The sequence below is a fragment of the Haliotis rubra genome, unplaced genomic scaffold, assembly GCF_003918875.1.
Source record: "Haliotis rubra isolate DU_JTF1 unplaced genomic scaffold, ASM391887v1 Scf218, whole genome shotgun sequence".
Classification (NCBI taxonomy): domain Eukaryota; kingdom Metazoa; phylum Mollusca; class Gastropoda; order Lepetellida; family Haliotidae; genus Haliotis; species Haliotis rubra.
Genome location: NW_025766203.1, coordinates 629,730 through 648,806, shown reverse-complemented (window position 1 = coordinate 648,806; position 19,077 = coordinate 629,730). Strand labels below are relative to the sequence as shown.

Here is a 19,077-nt window from a genome sequence, read left to right as displayed (position 1 = left end):
CACGTTTCAGAGTTAACTCTTGCCCCTTCGTCAGATGTAATGTCGTATAAAGAATAAAAAGAAGTTGTTATCCAAAAAGCTGGCATGTATTCCTGTTCGTCCAACTTCTGAATGTCTTTCAAGAACTACATTAGGAGGTGTTGCAGCATGCTGCTTCTATACCTTACCTGCACAGGTGGTTCCATTTCCTTCAAATCCATCAGAACAAGTGCAGGTGTATGATCCGTCGGTGTTGATACACACAGCTTTGGAATGACATGATTTTGCATCTTCTTCACACTCATTTACATCATCTAATCACAGGAAGCATGTTGTGAGAAAAAAAAGAACATGAGCGAAATCAGCACTGAGTTGCAGCTTGGAAATGTGAGAAAAGGATTAAATACTACTATTTTTGTGTCACACCTGCACTGAACTGCTGTTTGATATAAAGCCATTCTGCCCGTGTGCTAAGTTGTAGTAGACCGTGTTTAACATATTCAGGCTTCGTCATTGACAGGAGTAAACTGTGAAAAATATACAATGCCATTTAGAAAGCGGTTAAATTGACATACTAGTGTTTCCACATTTCCAATATTGTTTTGGGTTGAGTCCCGCACTCAAAATCAATCTAACCAACTCAGCCAAATCGCTACTACAAATATGTAGTTCACTGAGAAAGTGTGCTACCAAATATAACATTTATATATATTGGGAATGTAACAACGTCATGTCCATGTGGTGACAGATGGAAAATTGGATAAGTACTATTCCAATCAATACGGAGGAGTTCACTGTATATTGCACGTTAACAAAGTAAACTTCCGTCATTAATTGTAATAGAGGTTACTTGAATAAACTTTAGTCAAACTCCCATGTTTTATCTTTTTGAGTATATTGTTATGCAAAACCGTGTAAATGCACGAGAAAAATAAGAACATTTATATCATATGTGAGAAATATTATGTTCACACATTATTGTGTTTTGGTGAGTAGATGTTTACAGTCGGCAGGGGCGACGGGGTTCTTCTTGGAGAAGTTGTTTCTGATATAATATTATCTCACAGCACTTTCAGGTCATTGTAAGGTGATTCTACAGAGACTAATATTTACTACATTTGCGTTACAGTTTGTCATACTGATGTATCGGTATCAGGGTATTGTGTTTGACAAATAGCCTCATGGTGCCATTTGAAAGCTTTTGGTGTAATGTTGTACAACAAATACTATCCAGCTGAGCTGCTTTATCACTGTACACGGAAAGAATTCTTTACTCACGATCACATGTTGCTCCACTAAATCCAACCGTACATACACATCTGAAGCCGGTTGCACCGGAAGGATGACAGATCCCTCCATTTAGACATGGTGTGCTGAGGCATATTTGTGAGGCTAAAATATTAGATACAGAAAGTTTAAACAACAGATTAACGTATTTTGTATCTACTTTATATTTTTTCCTTCCTTGGGCGCAGGACTGAGAAATAGCTCAACCATAAAGAACAAGGCATTCAACGAAATAAAAGTTCATTGCGGTGTCTTCAAGAAACATCTCTTAAAAATACAGATATCTTTAATTTAAGAAAGTACAGCGATTAAGAAATTTCCAACTCCAGGAGGAAATTCCATTTGGTTAACCAAGGAATCATGCACAGCTATGTTTCTCTAAATACCAATCTTCTGCTGTTGCTGTGCGTCTAACAATGTATACTACAAACAGCTGCACGACTTATCATAAGTCACAGCTGTATGGTCTGCTTGAAATGAAATTGCTTACTTTGTTGCGAGAAATCGCTTTACACATTGTTTTGTTTTCATATCGATAACGCCACACAGAAACAATATATGAAGATCGTCACATCATGTATAGCCATAAATCGATGTTCCGAAGTTGACGGACTCTGCGGAGGCTCGCACTTATCCCAGGTTCCACACAAACGAAAAATGATGAATAATAGAGATTGTTGCACGAACAAGTGTGTCATACGACTTATACGAAACGAGTGCGAAATTTTGTATTGCCCGAAAGTGAGACCTCAGTGTGTGTGTGAGAGAGAGAGAGAGAGAGTGTGTGTGTGTGTGTGTGTGTGTGTGTGTGTGTGTGTGTGTGTGCATTATATTAAGTGTATATGTATAATTCGTGGAATATAAAAAGGTCTCACACAATGTAAAGAAATCAATTACAAGTGCAATATACAATCAGCCTTTTGTCAATGTGGGACAGATTATGTTTTGATTAGGTATTACTGTCATTAATAATGAAAGTATGACGTCTGCAAGTTTGCGAAAAATACATTGTATATGAGGATAATATCTCACCCAAACTGAAGTTCGGCAGTATTGCAATGACGATAAAGACCGTGGCGGCCACATTCTGTACAACAACAAAAAGAAAGGGAAGGTTATAGAAACAATACGATACAAAGCCCTTGAATAAGTTTAGCCTAACATAAATTTTAAGGGAAAATCAAATACTGCGCACTCTTAAGTCGCAAAGATCCCTGATATTTTGATCCAACCCTTGGATTTGGGTTACTTATTGTGACGAAGCAACTGACAGTTACTTCAAGTCCATGGAAATCATGAATGATAAAAAGCCAAAAGTCTGCAAATAGCAAAATGCAATAGTTCAAGATCTGTTTGCTATATATATCAAGTCTTGTAGAAAGATATTGAACGGTTTTCGAGTTGTGATCCGGAACGAAACCCACCCATCCCTTTTGTTACTAAGTCCGAATCGTTTCCATGGAAACCGGGAAAAATGAAAATGACAAATATCTGCAAATAGCAAAAGGCACCACTTCAGGTTCTGTTTGATATATCTACAAAGTCTTGCAGAAAGATATTTAACGGTTTTCGAGTTGTGCTCCGGAAACGAAGCCCACCCCTCCATTTTGAGACTAAGTCCGAATCGTTTCCATGGAAACCAAGAAAAATAAAATGCCAAAAATCTGTAAATAGCAAAAAGGAACCACTTTAGCTTATGTCTGATATATCAACCAAGTCTTGACGAAAGATATTGATCGGTTTTCGAGTTGTGCTCCGGAAACGAAGGCCATCTGTCCCTTTTGAGACTAAATCCGAATTGTTTCATGGAAACCGGGAAAATAAAAATGCCAAAAATCTGCATATAGCAAAAGGCACCACTTTGGGATCTGCCCCACATATCTGCCAAGTTTTGCTCAAAAATATTAAGAAGTTTTCGAGTTGTGCTCCGGAAACGAAGTCCACCCCTCCATTTTGAGATTAAGTCCGAATCGTTTCCGTGGAAACCGAGAAAATAATAACTCACAAAAATCTATAAATAGCAAAAGGCACCAGTATACTTTCTGCTGGATATATCTACAAAGTTTTGTTGAAAGATATTGAACGGTTTGTGAGTTGTGCTCGGACATGAAACCAATCCATCCTTTTTTAGACTAAGTCCGAAACGTTTCCATGGAAACGCAGAAAAATAAAAATGCCAAAAATATGTAAATAGCAAAAGGCACCACTTTAGCTTATGTTTGATATATGTACCAAGACTTGAAGAAAGATATTGACGGGTTTTCGAGTTGTGATCTGGAAACGGAGGTCACCCCTCCTTTTAAGACTAAGTTCAAATCGTTTCCATGGAAACCAAGAAAGATATAAATGCCCAAAATCTGTAAATAGCAAAAGGCACCACTTTAGGTTCTGTTTGATATATCTATCAAGTTTGGTTGAAAAATATTAAACGGTTTTTTGAGTTATGCTCCGGATTACGGACGGCCGGACAGATATATGAGAGAGATCTTGAAGTGGTGCCGTTTGCTATTTGCAGATTTTTGTCATTTTTCCTTGGAAACGTTTCAAAAAAGAAGGGTGGGCTTTGTTTCCGGAGGACAACTCGAAACCGTATATTAACTTTCCACAAAACATGGCAGATATATCAAATAGAACCTAAAGTGGTGCCTTTCGCTATTTACAGATTGTTGTGATTTTTATTTTTATTGGTTTCCATGGACACGTTTTGGACTTAGTCAAGTTCAACTTTAAGTAACTGTCAGATAATTTGCTCTTTCATATTTGTGGGGGCCGGGGGGATTTGTCTCTTCTGATGACTCTTGTTTAACTATTTAACATTAATACTCTGAGCAACCACTTAAGAGACTGTTACAGCTATTATCTGTCTTCTCATCAGTTACAGACCGCTTTATTCTAGATATCAGACTGACTTTAAGCACTACAGATGAAGAGACATTACACAGTATCTACTTGGAGGTATTTGTAATGACTGAGAGCAATTAATAAAGAGAACTGATTATTAGCAGATACAATGCACACCATATGAATGTTGGACGAATGAATGTCTCTTAATATATGTCGATATGGCTGAAATATTGCCGATGTGACGTTAAATATTAACTCACTCACTCACTCACTCTTAATATATGTATAATTTTCACAAAAACAAATACACGTACATGTAATTTCTTTTAAATTGAAAAGAAGTTCCAGTGAGATAGGAGATTTCGAAACTCGAAACAGCTGCATTGTGGCTACTTGTTCTTGGGTTATTATCAATTATACATTACAACCAAGAGATAAAAGGTTAAATGACTGGTTTATTCACTAGCTCTCTTGTCAAGGTCAGGTCTCACTCCATGGAGTTTAACTAAAAATGTTGTCAAATACACAATGCCAGTTTAGAAAGTGGTCAAATGTATATTTGGGATTACACTTTCTTTGTAAAGTACAGATTCTAGTACTTTTGGGGGGAGTTGAGTCCCATCCGGGATTCGAACCCACACCCTCAGAGTCAGGCACCTATTCGCCAGCACACAAAGTCAGACGCCTAGACCGCTCAGCCACCGCGGCTTCCGCAAAAATGGAAGTCGGACAACTGGTAGTCTAGACTACGGACTTTGTGTACCCCTCTGATAAGTGTTAATTGGCACGGCTCCCACGGCCGAAAGCTATGAAATACACAATGCCAGTTTCGAAAGTGGTCAAATGTAACGTGTTTTATTTGGGATTACACTTTCTTTGTAAAGTACAGATTCTAGTACTTTTTGGGGGGTTGAGTCCCATCCGGGATTCGAACCCACACCCTCAGAGTCAGGCACCTATTCGCCAGGAATCTAGACTTGCTTCATTTAGGGCTTAGGCATTGCATAAAGGGCTGAGCATAAAGGTAAATAATGTGGTTCAGGGACTGTGAGGCAGACTACATGAGTGTTTGTGGACCCCTTACTTGAGTGAGTGAGTATGGTTTGACAACGCCTTCATATTCCAGCAATACCACGGCGGGGTACACCAGAAATGGGCTTCACACATTGTACCAATCTGGGGAATCGAAGCCTGGGCCAACGCTTTAACCACTAGGCTACCCCACCGCCCCTTTGCCTTACTTTAAGTGATATTTAAATTGAATCAGATATCTTGTTTTGCAAGAAGTTTTATTTTTACCTTACCATTTTTTTTCTTGGTATGTTGTAAACGTTTTTCCACTTATCAAAATCATATGTGTCGACAGGGGATATAAAGATAAAGATAAAGATGATGGTTGCCCATCTTTGATAATGGCAAATAGCCAGATGGATTTTGTAAATTCTTACTGGGATGTATAGCTGAAGTACTGCTGATGTGACTTTAAATATGTACTCACCTATCTGCTCCGTGTAAATAATATCCTTAGAGATGCAGATATCACAAGATTTGTAATACACCCCCTGAATAATTGATCTAGTGTTGATTCAAACACGTGATATGGAGGAAGTATTGGGAATCTGTCAAATCAACTTTCTTTGGGAGAAGTATTGGCAGAACCAAGGTGACCATCCCCTGTGTCCACGAGAAAATTTCAAAAGTGAAATAATGGTCTTAGAGACAAGGAAACAGTTTCCAATAGGGCGTCTGTGTGGTCCTTGCATAGTTCCCCATCACGGCAGCCTTCTCCATTACCCTGAGCGTCAGAAGAGCTGTGCTCCAGATGGAGAACCAGGGCACTCTCCTGATCTGCACCAAGTGTGTATTTGGAGTGTAAATGATATATTTTAGAAGCAAGGTCCACATATTTGTCATGCTTTTACTGAATATTTCATTGCTGACAAAAAGAATAGAGAATTCAATTATTTAAATGATAAATAAAAAGCACAAGATCAGGAATGCTAGCAGGATTTTGTCTTAGGTTGCATATTGGCCTATTGCAAAGAAGTTTAAAAGCATCATTTTCCAAGACGGTCTGAACATATTCATGGTCGTACCATGGATGGACCTCGGTATCGAATCCAGATGCATGGCGAGGACGGTAATAAAAGCCACAAGCCATGGCAGCATGTCTTTTAAGATATGCTCTTTGTTCCAACTGTCAAGAGGGTAAACAATCCCTGTGAATTCATTGCACAGTGAACATTTCATGTTAATATTTTTTTAGCGAATGAGAGTGGGGAGTGACTGGTATTGTGCAGCAAAAGAAGAAACTCACTTTTTCACTCTTATGATCAGCCGACTTCATCTACGTGAAGGGGTCGATTGGATTGCTATACACAAAACATATATACATGATACCGAAGTTTCTCAGGAAGCTTTTCCACAAATGACGAACGCTTTTTCCACAAATGACTGACTCTGGTCAACTTGGCAAATGACTTCACCTGGTTTACTCCCCAAAATACATCGCCATCAAGAAAATCAACCTCAATATTGAGATTCTGTTCATCACCCTTGGCACGCTGAAAATAGCTGTGGAATTTCTTACTTTCATCACGAGACATGATATACATCACCAGATGATGCATGAGCCTTCCCATTAATCAAACCCTGAGCTCCAGAATTTATTGGCATATGTAAACGATTAAGAGAGGAACGTGGGTGGTGGGCTCTGTGTCAGACATGATCATTCCAGTGAAGAGTGGAGGTGCCGAGTAAAACTATTGGAAGAAGCCTCACTATATGAAACTGGCCACCGTTCGCTGCCTTTACAAGGACACGAGATTTTGCCTCTCTAGTGGCTCAAAACTTAAAAATATGAACAATATGTAATATATTCAGATTTGCCTTCATGCTATTAATAACATGTCTCCTTACCATCCAGACCGCCTCCGTGGTGTAGTGGTTAGAGCATCCGCCCGGAGAGCGGAAGGTCGCGGGTTCAATCCCTGACCGCGTCATACCAAACGACGTAAAAATATGGTACTTGTTGGTCCCTGCCTGGTGCTCGGCATTAATGGGTACAAAAAGGACTTGTTGGCTCGGAGTCAGTATAATGTGTCTGAGTGGGGTATTCATGCTTCGCTGCGGCTTGTTATCTCAGCGGGCTAGCACTATAAAACCAGCCTAAGTCTGGGCTAGTACAAGCAGCCGCACATGCACATGCACACGCATGCACGTCGTCATATGAGTGAAATATTCTCAAGCACGACGTTAAGCCCAATTTCACCTCACATCAGCTTACCATCCACTTTTCATGGAACGTTTTGAATTATTAAATATTCTTGCTACTGACCAATAACGACATCGTCTTTTGTTGGTTACCCAGCCCTGTTGGAATCGTTGTTAACGCGATGGCTGATGTTGCAGCTAAAACAGCACTCAACAAATCTGTGACACTTATCCCATACAGTAATGATAAACGTGTCATTAGATGTTACATACAAATGCAAGAAGAGGGACACCAAAGTAGGTGTCAATAAACTACGTGAAATTGAACCAACCATTGGTTATACCTACTTGAGTTATCATTATGAGGCCATTATACGACTTTGTCGATTTAGCCATTCACAATATATACACATGAATATTTGCTTAGAGGTGACGATACTATTTTCTGTATCCAATGTGATGGAAGAATCACGGTCAAGCATGTCCTGCTTGACTGTATTGATTTTTCCATCAAAGAGAATAAATATTTCAAGGTTCCAACCTTAGGTTCTTTTCAATATCAGTTTGCATTCAGTAATTAGATTTTTAAAGGATATTGAATTGCTTGATAAATTCTGATAAACATAATTAAATATTTCGAATTGTAAGTAACCTTTTTAATATGGAAAAATGAATAAATAACTGTGATTGTTAGTGACTGTACCTTCAAAGGTGGTTGAAGTAGTGTGATACAATTGTCCCCATGAGAGGGTAATTCTAAATTCATTCATAGTATTTTCCATTCTCCGAATTTTAATCGTAGAGTTCTTGTAATTTAAAGTATGGCAAATATGCTTCAAAATTGCCATTACCTGAAGGTATGATGTAAATCCAACTATGGATCATGCAGGTACCAAAGGTACTATAAGTCTCCACGGTCCCTATCATGGTGAGCTCCTTGTAGTTACTGACGATTTATAGCCCGTTTCTATATTGTATTGTTCTTTTTAATCATATCCTTTTATGACAACGTGCTAGTTTTAAATTAATACGTCATAATCTATACGTCAATTTAATGCAGTAATTGTTTTCGTTACTATATGGCTGAAATATTGCCGATGTGAAGCAAAATCTTAACTCACTCACTCATAGTCAGACTTTGTGCACATAATCTACGCATGACTTGATGTCTCTTGTATTCCGGAATATCTGAAACTTTTAATTTGTCCCACTGTTTTCCCGTAAATAAAGGAAACATTATTTGTTCGGTGTCCAAAACAATGGACTTTATGCAGATCAAGATTATATAATTCCATGTATCCATGTCTTCAGAGCCCTTCTTCGATTGACATGCCAGTAAAGACCAGTAATAGTTTTTTTATTGATAAATACATATATTTAGTTATCATCATCATTACTTTTTACATTTAACGAGTGTTCAAGAAAGTTATTCAAGCGAATGAGTTACAATTTATCGCCACCTCGGCATATTTTAGCCATATAGTGACCTGTGTTAAATAAATCGATCATAAAAGACAGTAAAATACTAAAAGATATCAAATTTTATGCCAAAAAATGAAACATTACACATATTAAAATCTTTTAGTTAACACAAAGATTACATATATCATTTAATATCATTAAAATATAAAGCATGTTGACCACCATACTGAGGACTATGGGGACTTTTGCTACCTGCACGGACCCTAGCTTGATTTACATCATCCCTTCAGGCGAGGGGATTGTGCCAAAATATAGTCCCAATCTAAAATCACAAATAAACTACGTTTACAGAATCTGGTAAGCTTAAAGTTATTTTGAATGCGTAGAGATTGAGCACCCGAACAGGCGGTAAATATCTTTAAAATATTCTAACCCCTGGGAGGATACTGCCACAAACAATTTCATTTGCTAATTTAAACTACCAGTTATAATCATTTATCTATTTACAAACTATTAATTCCATCAACATTTATCCAACAGTTCATTTTTCTTTTTTAAATTGCAAAAATTAAATGCGAATGAACCAAAAAAACCATATTCAAGAATATTACCTTTGCTATTCCAGTTGTCATCTTCTGATGTTTAAAGTGGAGTTAAATTGTGAGTTGAAAACGTTGTCATATTTATAGTTTCCGTGGAGCACATCATATATATGCAACAGCATGGGTTATCAATATCCATCCCATCACATGTCGCAATGATTTTTATATCGACACTGGTTAGTGCGTATATGTATCCTTGACGTTTGTTCATTTGTTCTTGATTATTCACAGGTCCCGTAAAATGTATGTAACATTGATCACTTCGGCGTTGAACAACCAACAACAAACATAGCATATAAAAAGCACCTATTTATGAGTGAGTTTAAATCAAGTTATACAGTTCCAGCTGGGTACCGTGCAGGTTTCATATGTACTCCAACCCGCCATGGTCCTTGGTGTGGTGGCCTAACTTTGGCTCCTGGTGATCAAGACCCAGATTTAGTTTCAGTAGTTATAAACAGTCACAATTTAATACTTACATACTAGTTTTATATCTACATCTGCGATCATTTAGTTATTGTACTTTCCTTTGTAGACAGGTTTTAGTTTACCAAGGGATAAAGTGGACTTCAGGTACTTCTGTTCCCTACATGATTCACAGAAGGATTTACGTTATCACTTTGGCCACTAGTGGCTTTGTCCAGTGCTAACCAATATTTAAAAACTTCACCGTAATTTAGCGATTAAAATACTAGTAGATATTATATACTGCAATTAGGTTCGGATTACGTGCTACTGTCAGGGGGCTATAATTTTACGCTAAGTAAAACGCGTGTAGCCAATTCACCATCGTCTTAATACGACTTCATCGTGCCTTGATGTACAACCCTAGTATAACCTAAAGACTTTTTAATTTTCATGAAGTCTGTTTATATCTACTTGGGTGTCCCACTTTGTTTGCTTCAGCTAAATAATGTACCGTCAAATAGAGGGTTTAACGTGACTTCACGGAATTTGAACTGGATTGGTAGATTTCTCAAGAGCTGCTTCCGCTGCCGCTTCAGTTTTTATGGTCCCAGCAATGCCAACATGACTTGGTAGCCAACAAAAGACGATGTCGACTAGCCAGTGGAGAGTTCGTTGAACAATTCCATAATATCAAGCATGAAAGAATGTTTTGAAGATGAGTCATTAAGTGCTTGAAGACAGGAGAGAGAGAAGATGATAAACTGCTTGTATTTCCATTGACGCTGAATATATTCCAAGGCCGTGTGAATAGTTTTGGCTTTAGCTGTAAAGATAAAACTGTTATCAGAAATACTGGATGATATGATTGCAGTCCCAGGGACCGTGGCACATGAAGCCTTGCCACTATCCTTGGAACCACCTGTGATTATTAAACGATGAGTGTCATATTTAGCACGTAATTGTACACATTCCTGTTCATAAATAAACTGATTTGTGCCGGATTGTTATAGATTTAGTTAGAGAAAGATCAACGTTAGCCCCGGCTAATTGCCAGAAGGGGAGTAGACAGAAGTCGGCTTGGCATCCGTAATCTGGGGCTTGATACTAATTGTCCCCTGTCGCAACGCGGAACGGGGGACTATGTATTCAGCAGCGTCCGTACGTACGTACGTCCCGATTCTTGCTAACGCGATATCTCATGAACTGTTGTACCCATTGTCTTCACATTTCGTGACAGCCTACCTTGGGGGATTCCGCAGCCACCAGACCATGTTGGTGCCCTTGACCTCATCGTCAAAGTCACCACGACACTGTTCAAACTTATGTAAACGCGACATCTCATAAAATATTGCACCCAGTGGTCTTCAGTTATGTCAACAGCCTTCATTGGATGATTTTGCAGGCACCAGTCATTTCTTGTATGTGACCCAAAAGTAAAACGTAGTAAATATGATATAAATATTTCATTCTTCTTTAGCGGCGGGGGACATTGCCATATTAGTGGCAAACACTTGTTCCAAGTGGGGGTAAAGCTTCGGTTTATTTTGAAACAAGTCCTCGTAAAGAGGATTGAAGACACAATTGTAAGCTGGATTTTAATGTAATTTAGTTATATACTGACGGGGCAATTTCAAACAGCGTTGTTTTAGGGAAGGCTCGTCAGCCTCTACGTACAAACTTTGTCAAATTTCTTTCTTTTTTTAAGAGTATATAACAAAGCTATATTCTATCGAGTCTAACCCTGCATTGAACTGTTTTTAATCCTCTTTATGGGGATCTGTACAACAAGTCGTCTCTTATTCCGTCTCTGGGACTACGAGTCAAACCTTTCCTTTCTGCTGCTGGCATTGAGTAACAAAAAATATCTCCTTCCCGTCTTCTTTCTTCTCCTCCTTGGCAATTTGTGAGTCCAAAGGTTGACCTAACACTGACAACATTAAAAAATCCAAAATATAAACAAGAAGTTAATCAATTAATAAGTAAATATACAGTCGAGCACCGTTGTGTCGAACTCTGACTCGATATATCGATTGTCTCGATATAACATCTCGGTCCCGGCAAAATCCTTCATAATTTATCATTATTCAAGCTCTTTTAACTCGATACGGATATCTCGATATTTCAGATATCTGGATATAATTTCATGGTCCAAACAAGCAAAATTGCTCTTTTAACTCGATATTTGCAAAGAAACTCGATATTTACCTACCTTTCATGTGTATCCCTCTGAACTCAGGTTGTTTCCTCACGTTTACACACGGTGCGGCATGAATCAAAGGGATGCAGTAGTGTAAACTAATTAGGGCTAATTGAGTTGAAGGTGTCACTTGTTTGTTATTTAATTAGGATTATTTAAGAAGGAATTAATTATGAAGTACTTACTGTTACGACTAAAGATTGCTGATACCGGTTTATAGTTTCGACTCAAAACATACTGAGAAGCGTTTTGTTTTCTTTCATAGTGATATGTGATGATATGCCCTGGTCGGATGTCTCGTTGTTCGGATAACTCGATTTTTTTCTTGGTCTCATGAATAATAATAAGTCATCTTCTATAGCGCACAGTCTCGAAACACCAAGTGTTTGCTCGCGGCGCTTAATCAAAATCTGATTCTTATTACCCCGGATAACCCAAGGTACCTGTTAGGCGCTAGAAGGTTATAGTCACATGACTTTATCCAACCGGGTATCTATTTTCTGCTGGGTGAACAGAGGCAACTTTGAACAAATTCACTTGCCTAAGGTGAGACCACATGTATCACATGTGCTTCGTTGTGGAGCAGGACTGAAGTCCTAGAAACTTAACTTAACTTCAACTGATTCGTGACCTGAGCTCTGTGCACAGGTACACGCGCCGCCACATACAGCCTTAATATAAACGGCATATGAATTTAAATAATTGAATTATATTATGATCCTGCTGCTGGCCAGTACGACATCGTCCTCTGTTGGTTACCCAGCCATGTTGGTATTTCTGGTAACACAATGGCCGATCTGCTGCTAAGGCAGCACTCAACAAATCTGAGACACAACTTCTGATCCCATACTACGATTACAAATCCATGGATAGATCTTATATCCATGATCTGGTGCTGAAGAAGTAGGACACCCAAGTAGGTATCAATAAATTACATCAATAAAACCAACAATTGGTTACACCCACAGTCCAGTTTTGCAGAGGTCATTTTGGGTGGGACGATGTCGCATTGGCCCCAGCAGATATATTCATGAGTACTTAGGGGCCTATCCTCCGTTTTGCATCCCTTGTGATGACAGAATCACGGTCAAGCGTGTCCTGCTTGACTGTATTGATGTTTCCCTCACAAGAGATAAATATTTCAGTGTCAAAACGGTAAGTGGTCGTTTTAATTAAAGGTCACATGCAACCAAAAAATCAAACATAATTAAAACACAATTATCACTTATTCATGACATATAATATACATTGCTGGTTATGAAAAAACATATGCCTGTGAGATATCAACAAAACATTAGAAAAATAGCTCACACCAAAGCCTTCACCGGACAACCCGCTTCCAAGCTGCGCGAACCTATTTCACTGCGCACGTGCTATAAGCGCAGCCCAGCTGTTGAAACCAGTTTTCCCCCGAAAAGTCGGGGGAAAATTAGTGAAACGTTTGAACTCCGATTTCGCGCGGTTTTTTTCATAGCGTTATTTTTCAACTTTATAAGTTGAATAGTTGGTACAAGGTATCAGAATCTGCAAAGTTGTGTTTTACGTTGCATGTGACCTTTCAGTTCATCTTCATGTAATTATTCGTTTTTTAAAAGAAATTGAGTTAATTGATAAATTTTGAATTGTAATTTGTAAATGAATTTTAATTTGTTTGAATAGATGGGGTTCAAGTAGTGTAAAATTAGTGTCCCCTGTGAGGGTATATAAGGTATTTTTCGTACTACGTGTTTTTAATTGCAGAACATGCGCTCTTCTATTCTTTGGCCAATTCGGAGTACAATTACCAACGGCTGAAGGGATGGTGTAAATCCAGCTTGGGTCCATGCAAGTAGCAAAAGCACTGTAAGTCCAAATGGATCCTAGTATAATGATCTTCCTTTAGTTGCTGGCGATTCATAGCTTGTTTTTACATTGAATTGATCGTATTAATAATGTCGTTTTATGATAACATGTTAGTTTTACAGTGAGAGGTGTGATAGACTATTAGTCTTACTGTTCATCGTCAACAAGTTTTCAATTTCCGGATTTACCGATCTTTAATATTATTATTAATTGTTCTCATGCCGGTATGACGATAAATATTAACTCACTCACTCACATTTAGTGAGTACACTCGGGTTATCAGTAAGAGAATTCTTACCCCTCACATCAATAACTGGATTAAATTTAGTTCCCTATCAAAAGTTGTGCATCCATATTTGTCAGATTAGCACAAAGGATAATATTCAACGGGAACGTGATTAAACGTTGTATTTGTTAAAAGTCTTTGCGTGCAAAATTGGAGTGAAATAAATATGGGTACTGGTCAATACTCATATTGATAGTATTGGGTGACCTCGACTAAACTGAAACTACCAAGCTGTCACTCAGTTCTCAATATTGTATGACAACATTGTCAGCAAGGCAGAAGGTTGTGAACGTCGATAATACAAGGTCAGTCCTAAAATATTGACATACCTCGCCTAGATGAACACTACCAATTCTGCTGTCGAAAACTGCATTGTTCGAACAGACATTGTGAAGTCACCTTCTGTTATCAACAGAGCGTGTGTTAAACGAAGGAAATCTTCTGCTTGCTCAGATCTATACTAACGGAAAAAAGTAACTGTTAAAGTAAATTGAAGAAAATTAAAGTAAAATATATTGAAAACTGAAGAACGAGTGATTATTGTCTGACCTTTGAATTTGGTTGAAAACACGTTAATTTCAACCTAAACTGCGTGTACGTCATGCCACGACTTACAGAAAACCAGCGTCTCCACGCCAAACTTTTCCCCTTGCTTTAGAGGCATTTGAAGAAATATTCGCCAAAATGTAACCAAGAAAACATGCAAAGAAACTTGCATATCAAGAAAGCGGAAAAGCATGCGGTATCGATCACTATCAAAAGGCAAACGTTGTGTTTAATTTTGTCATTCGTTTTTGCCTGGAAAAGAGAGTGAGAATTAGTTAATTTTAACGTCACATCGGCAATATATCAGCCATATCGTGACGAAAACAATTTATACAAAAGTGAAAACATTTTGAAGACTGGAAAAGAGGAAATCATCATGCCACGACTGAGTACTGCCAATCGAAACATCGCCATAGGCCGCCTTGAAGGTGGGGAGTCGCAGTCTGCAGTTACCCGACATTTCAACGTACATCAGAGCACCATATCTCGCCTTTGGGTGACCAATTCCGTCCAAGATCGTCCAAGAGTTGCCCCCCATGTCCGGGTGGCACCCGTGAACAGGCACCTCCTCGTGGTGGGTGCTGGGTAACGCTAAGAGCTTTTGAAGCCACCGGGTCCACACGGGGCTTGTTTTCATATTTCCAATATGTTTCCTCATATTTGGTCCACCAGCCTGTTTGCCGTGGGTTGCGCCCCTGTGTCGGTGGAGGAGTGAGGGAGTGAGTTAATATTTAACGTCACATCGGCAATATCTCAGCCATATTGTGACGAAAACAATTTATACAATAAAATGTGAAAATATTTTGAAGATTAAAACCTGTCGACGATGGACAATAAAAATACTAGATAATCACAGATATAATATAAAACCAGCGAACAAAGCTAAAACATTCCAATTAAAGAAGACAATACAACATAAAACACGGGCTATATATCGCCAACAACTGAAGTTATATCACCATACTAGGAACCACGGGGACTTACATTGCTTTTGCTACCTGCATGGAGCCTAGCTGGATTTACACCATCCCTTCAAAAGAACAAAAATAGTACGTTTAAAAACTTGGTACGTGAAAACTTTACTTTGAAAGTTTTGGGGACTTACGTACCCTCTCAGGAGGACACTAATTTTACGCTACTTCAACCCCCTTTGAGGATACAGCCATTAACAATCTAAGTTGATAATCTGAACTACCAATTATAAAACTTTATCTATTTACAAAACATATATCAAAATTCACTTAACAAATCTATCTCTTTTAAAAAATCAATGATTAAATGATAATTAACTTTATTAGAAAGATCCTTTACTGTTTTGATGTTGAAATATTTATCCCTTATGATGGAGAATTCAACGCAGTCAAGCAGTGCTTGACTGTAGCTCTCTCATCACAAGGGATACAAAACGGATGATCCTCACCTTTCAATAGGTATTCATGTGTATATCTTGTGTGGCCGGAACGTCACCGTCACTGGAACAACGTTTTCCAGCATGAAAACGCCCGGACCCTTACTGCCAGAGCTACACAGGACTTCTTACAGCGGAACGGTGTCAACATTATGCAGTGGCCAGCCCTTAGTCCTGATTTAAACCCAACTGAACATCTTTGGGATGGAATTAAGAAGGAGACTGAATAATGTCATACCAAGACCGAACACAGGCCTTTCTAAGAATGTGGCTCCAGGTGCCAATGGCCTTCATCAATCGATTGGTGCACTCCATGCATAGTGAATGCATAGACGCTGTGCTGCAGTTATTGCCGCTCGTGGTGTCAAGTCAAGGGTCTGAATGGACTGCAAACGTTCACGTCATGTCTTGAAATTGTGCTGAGTTATTCATTGTTGTGTCACGGTATTGTACCAAAAAACGTTTTTGATCCGCTTATTATGTCCAATTCTGTAATGATCTGATTACAGTGCCTATCTAATTTTGAATTCGTACTGACGCTTTTTTTGCTGCTGAGTATATAATCACTGAGTGAGTCCAACATTATACATAATCACTGAACATTTCAGGTATTATACATAATCCCTGTTATTACACATTCACTGTAACATATATATGTTACAGGAAATATGTATAAACAGGAAATATGTATAATTCCTGATAATTTCAGTAATTATGTATAATGTCTGATTCACTTAGGAATTATGTATATTTAATAAAATTTTCTGTAATTACACATAATTCCTGAAATTTAAGATACTAAATTATACAAATTTGCAGAAATCATTTGAATTACTGAAAGATTGATATTGCTTTTAATGTCAGTCATGTTTTTCATAGATATGTCTTCATTTTTAGGAACAAGGTACAGCACGTTGATTTTCAAGAATTTGTATGTCCTTGTGTTCATGAATTTTTATTTTAACTTTCTAAACTACTCAAAGCTCACAGTTAGTTGGGACTGATGCTTGGAAACTGAATATTTTGTTGTGGCAAAATTACTACCGTTAAGAATAATCACAGACTTTGCGGAGATGTTGACCATATTTACGCCCTTTATACTATGGCTGACTTTTCCCAAATCGGTTGTTTTCATTAATGTAATTGCACATTTCAGTGATATGTTATTGTTCACAGCTTGACATTCATATAATTAGAATAAAACATCTCTTAAAAATGAAATTTCAATAAATCTTACGGTGCACACGTCAGATGTTTTTACGGACAGTTTTTTTTCCATCATGATTACAATATAAGGTATTCATAGGTGGGTTAAGACAAGAGATGCATTGTTCCTCGTTCTGAATAGTTCCTCAGTATCCATTTTCGTTGTAGCTAACCATTCTTTGGATAGTGTACATTATCTTGGTTCGCAAGAACCATTTGTAGTTTGCAGGTTTCATTGCATCACACAACCTCACTGGTGGTGCAGTCGCTTCACATGAGTCCACCTAACTTTAGTGATAAAATGCAAGTTTTTCAAAGCTTCATGAATATCCATTAAACCACAAATCAGCATTTAAAGAAGTTATGGTTTGTCGGAAAAATGTCAACCTTCATCCCTTCGTTCATTCAATAGTGCTTTCATTCATTGGTTCCGGAATCCCGAATGTGAACAAAAAAATCGGATTCGGGATTCGAATCCGATAAAAGTGATAATAATGAATATTGACATTGTTCGTCTTTCTTCGATCGTCATCGAGGGTTGACGCCGGCAAGCAGGGAAGAGCTTCAGGACCGTTCACTATTTCCGAGGGTGCACGGTTTCGTCGAGGACAGATACGATGACAGATACGATGACAGATGAAGGTGCAAAGAGTATAGTTACAAGGAGTCAGTGAGTGAGTTTGGTTTTACGCCGCTTGTAGCAATAATCCAGCAATACTACGGCAGGGGACACCAGAAATGGGCTTCACGACGAGCGAACGTTTTAACTACTAGGCTACCCACAGCCCCATAGTTACAAGGACACTGAAGTTCCGAATTCCAACTATGTAAAAGAAAGGCATAATTCGAGTTATGCTGAATACTGAATGCCGAATGCCGAGTACCGAATGTGCTAAAGAAAAATCCCGAATATGAAAAATATTCAGATTCGGGATTCGATCCCGAATATGAAAAATATATCGAGATTCGCCATTCGAATCCCGAATATGAATTTTTTTTTATTCAGATTCAGGATTCGAATCCCGAATCTGAAAAAAATATTCAGATTCTGGATTCAAATCCCGAAACCCGAATGTTAAAAAAACTCAGATTTGAGGTTAAATATCGAAAACTGTAGTTTGGTTGTTTATGTTTTTTAAGTTATCCACGTATACAACGAGCACCTAGTACATTAGAAGGGGGATGAAATAATGAATATTGACCTTGTTCGTCTTTGCTCGGTCGTGATCGAGGGTTGACGCCTGCAAGAAGGGAGGAGCTTCTGGACCATTGACTATCTGCACGGCAACGTCGAAAATAGATAGGTTTGACAGATGAAGGTGCAAAGAGTATAGTTACAAGGACGCTGAAGTTCCGAATTCCAAATGTGTTAATACCCGTGAAGGTCCGGGTTAGAATGCTGCCACTTTTGTAGCACAAATATTTTTTCTGCTACAATTCTTGTTGCTTCGATTATGTGCTCGTTACTTCAAGTATTTTCTCGATTTTTCAATAGTTTTCTCGTTATTTCAATAATTTTCTCGTTACTTCGATTTTTTTTCTCGTTGCTTCGAGTATTTTCTCGTTACTTCAAGTATCTTTCAAAACTTGAAATTTCAAGTATTTACTCGTTACTTCGAGTATTTTCTCGTTACTTCAAGTTTCTATCAAAAACTCGAAATTTCAAATATTTTCTCATTACTTCAAGTTTCAGTCAGAAACTTGAAATTTCGAATATTTACTCGTTGCTTCGAATATTTTCTCGTTATTTCAATTATTTTTTCGTTGCTTCGATTAATTTCTCGTTCCTTCAAATTTCTTTCAAAAACTTGAAATTTCAAATATTTTCTCGTTGCTT

At 38.1% G+C, this 19,077-nt stretch overlaps 1 protein-coding gene across 1 annotated transcript in view; it reads right to left on the bottom strand.

Moving 5' to 3' along the window:
- The window catches only part of LOC124277113 (latent-transforming growth factor beta-binding protein 4-like), a 41,698-nt gene extending 30,606 nt beyond the window's left edge, over positions 1-11,092 (bottom strand). The window contains exons 1-3 of the mRNA XM_046712772.1: positions 10,998-11,092; positions 1,295-1,371; positions 168-293 (exon numbers count right to left, since the gene is read on the bottom strand). Of these exons, the coding sequence (XP_046568728.1) occupies positions 168-293; positions 1,295-1,371; positions 10,998-11,092 (298 nt within the window). The remainder of the gene's footprint in view (positions 1-167; positions 294-1,294; positions 1,372-10,997) is intronic.
- Between the last annotated feature and the right edge of the window lie 7,985 nt (positions 11,093-19,077).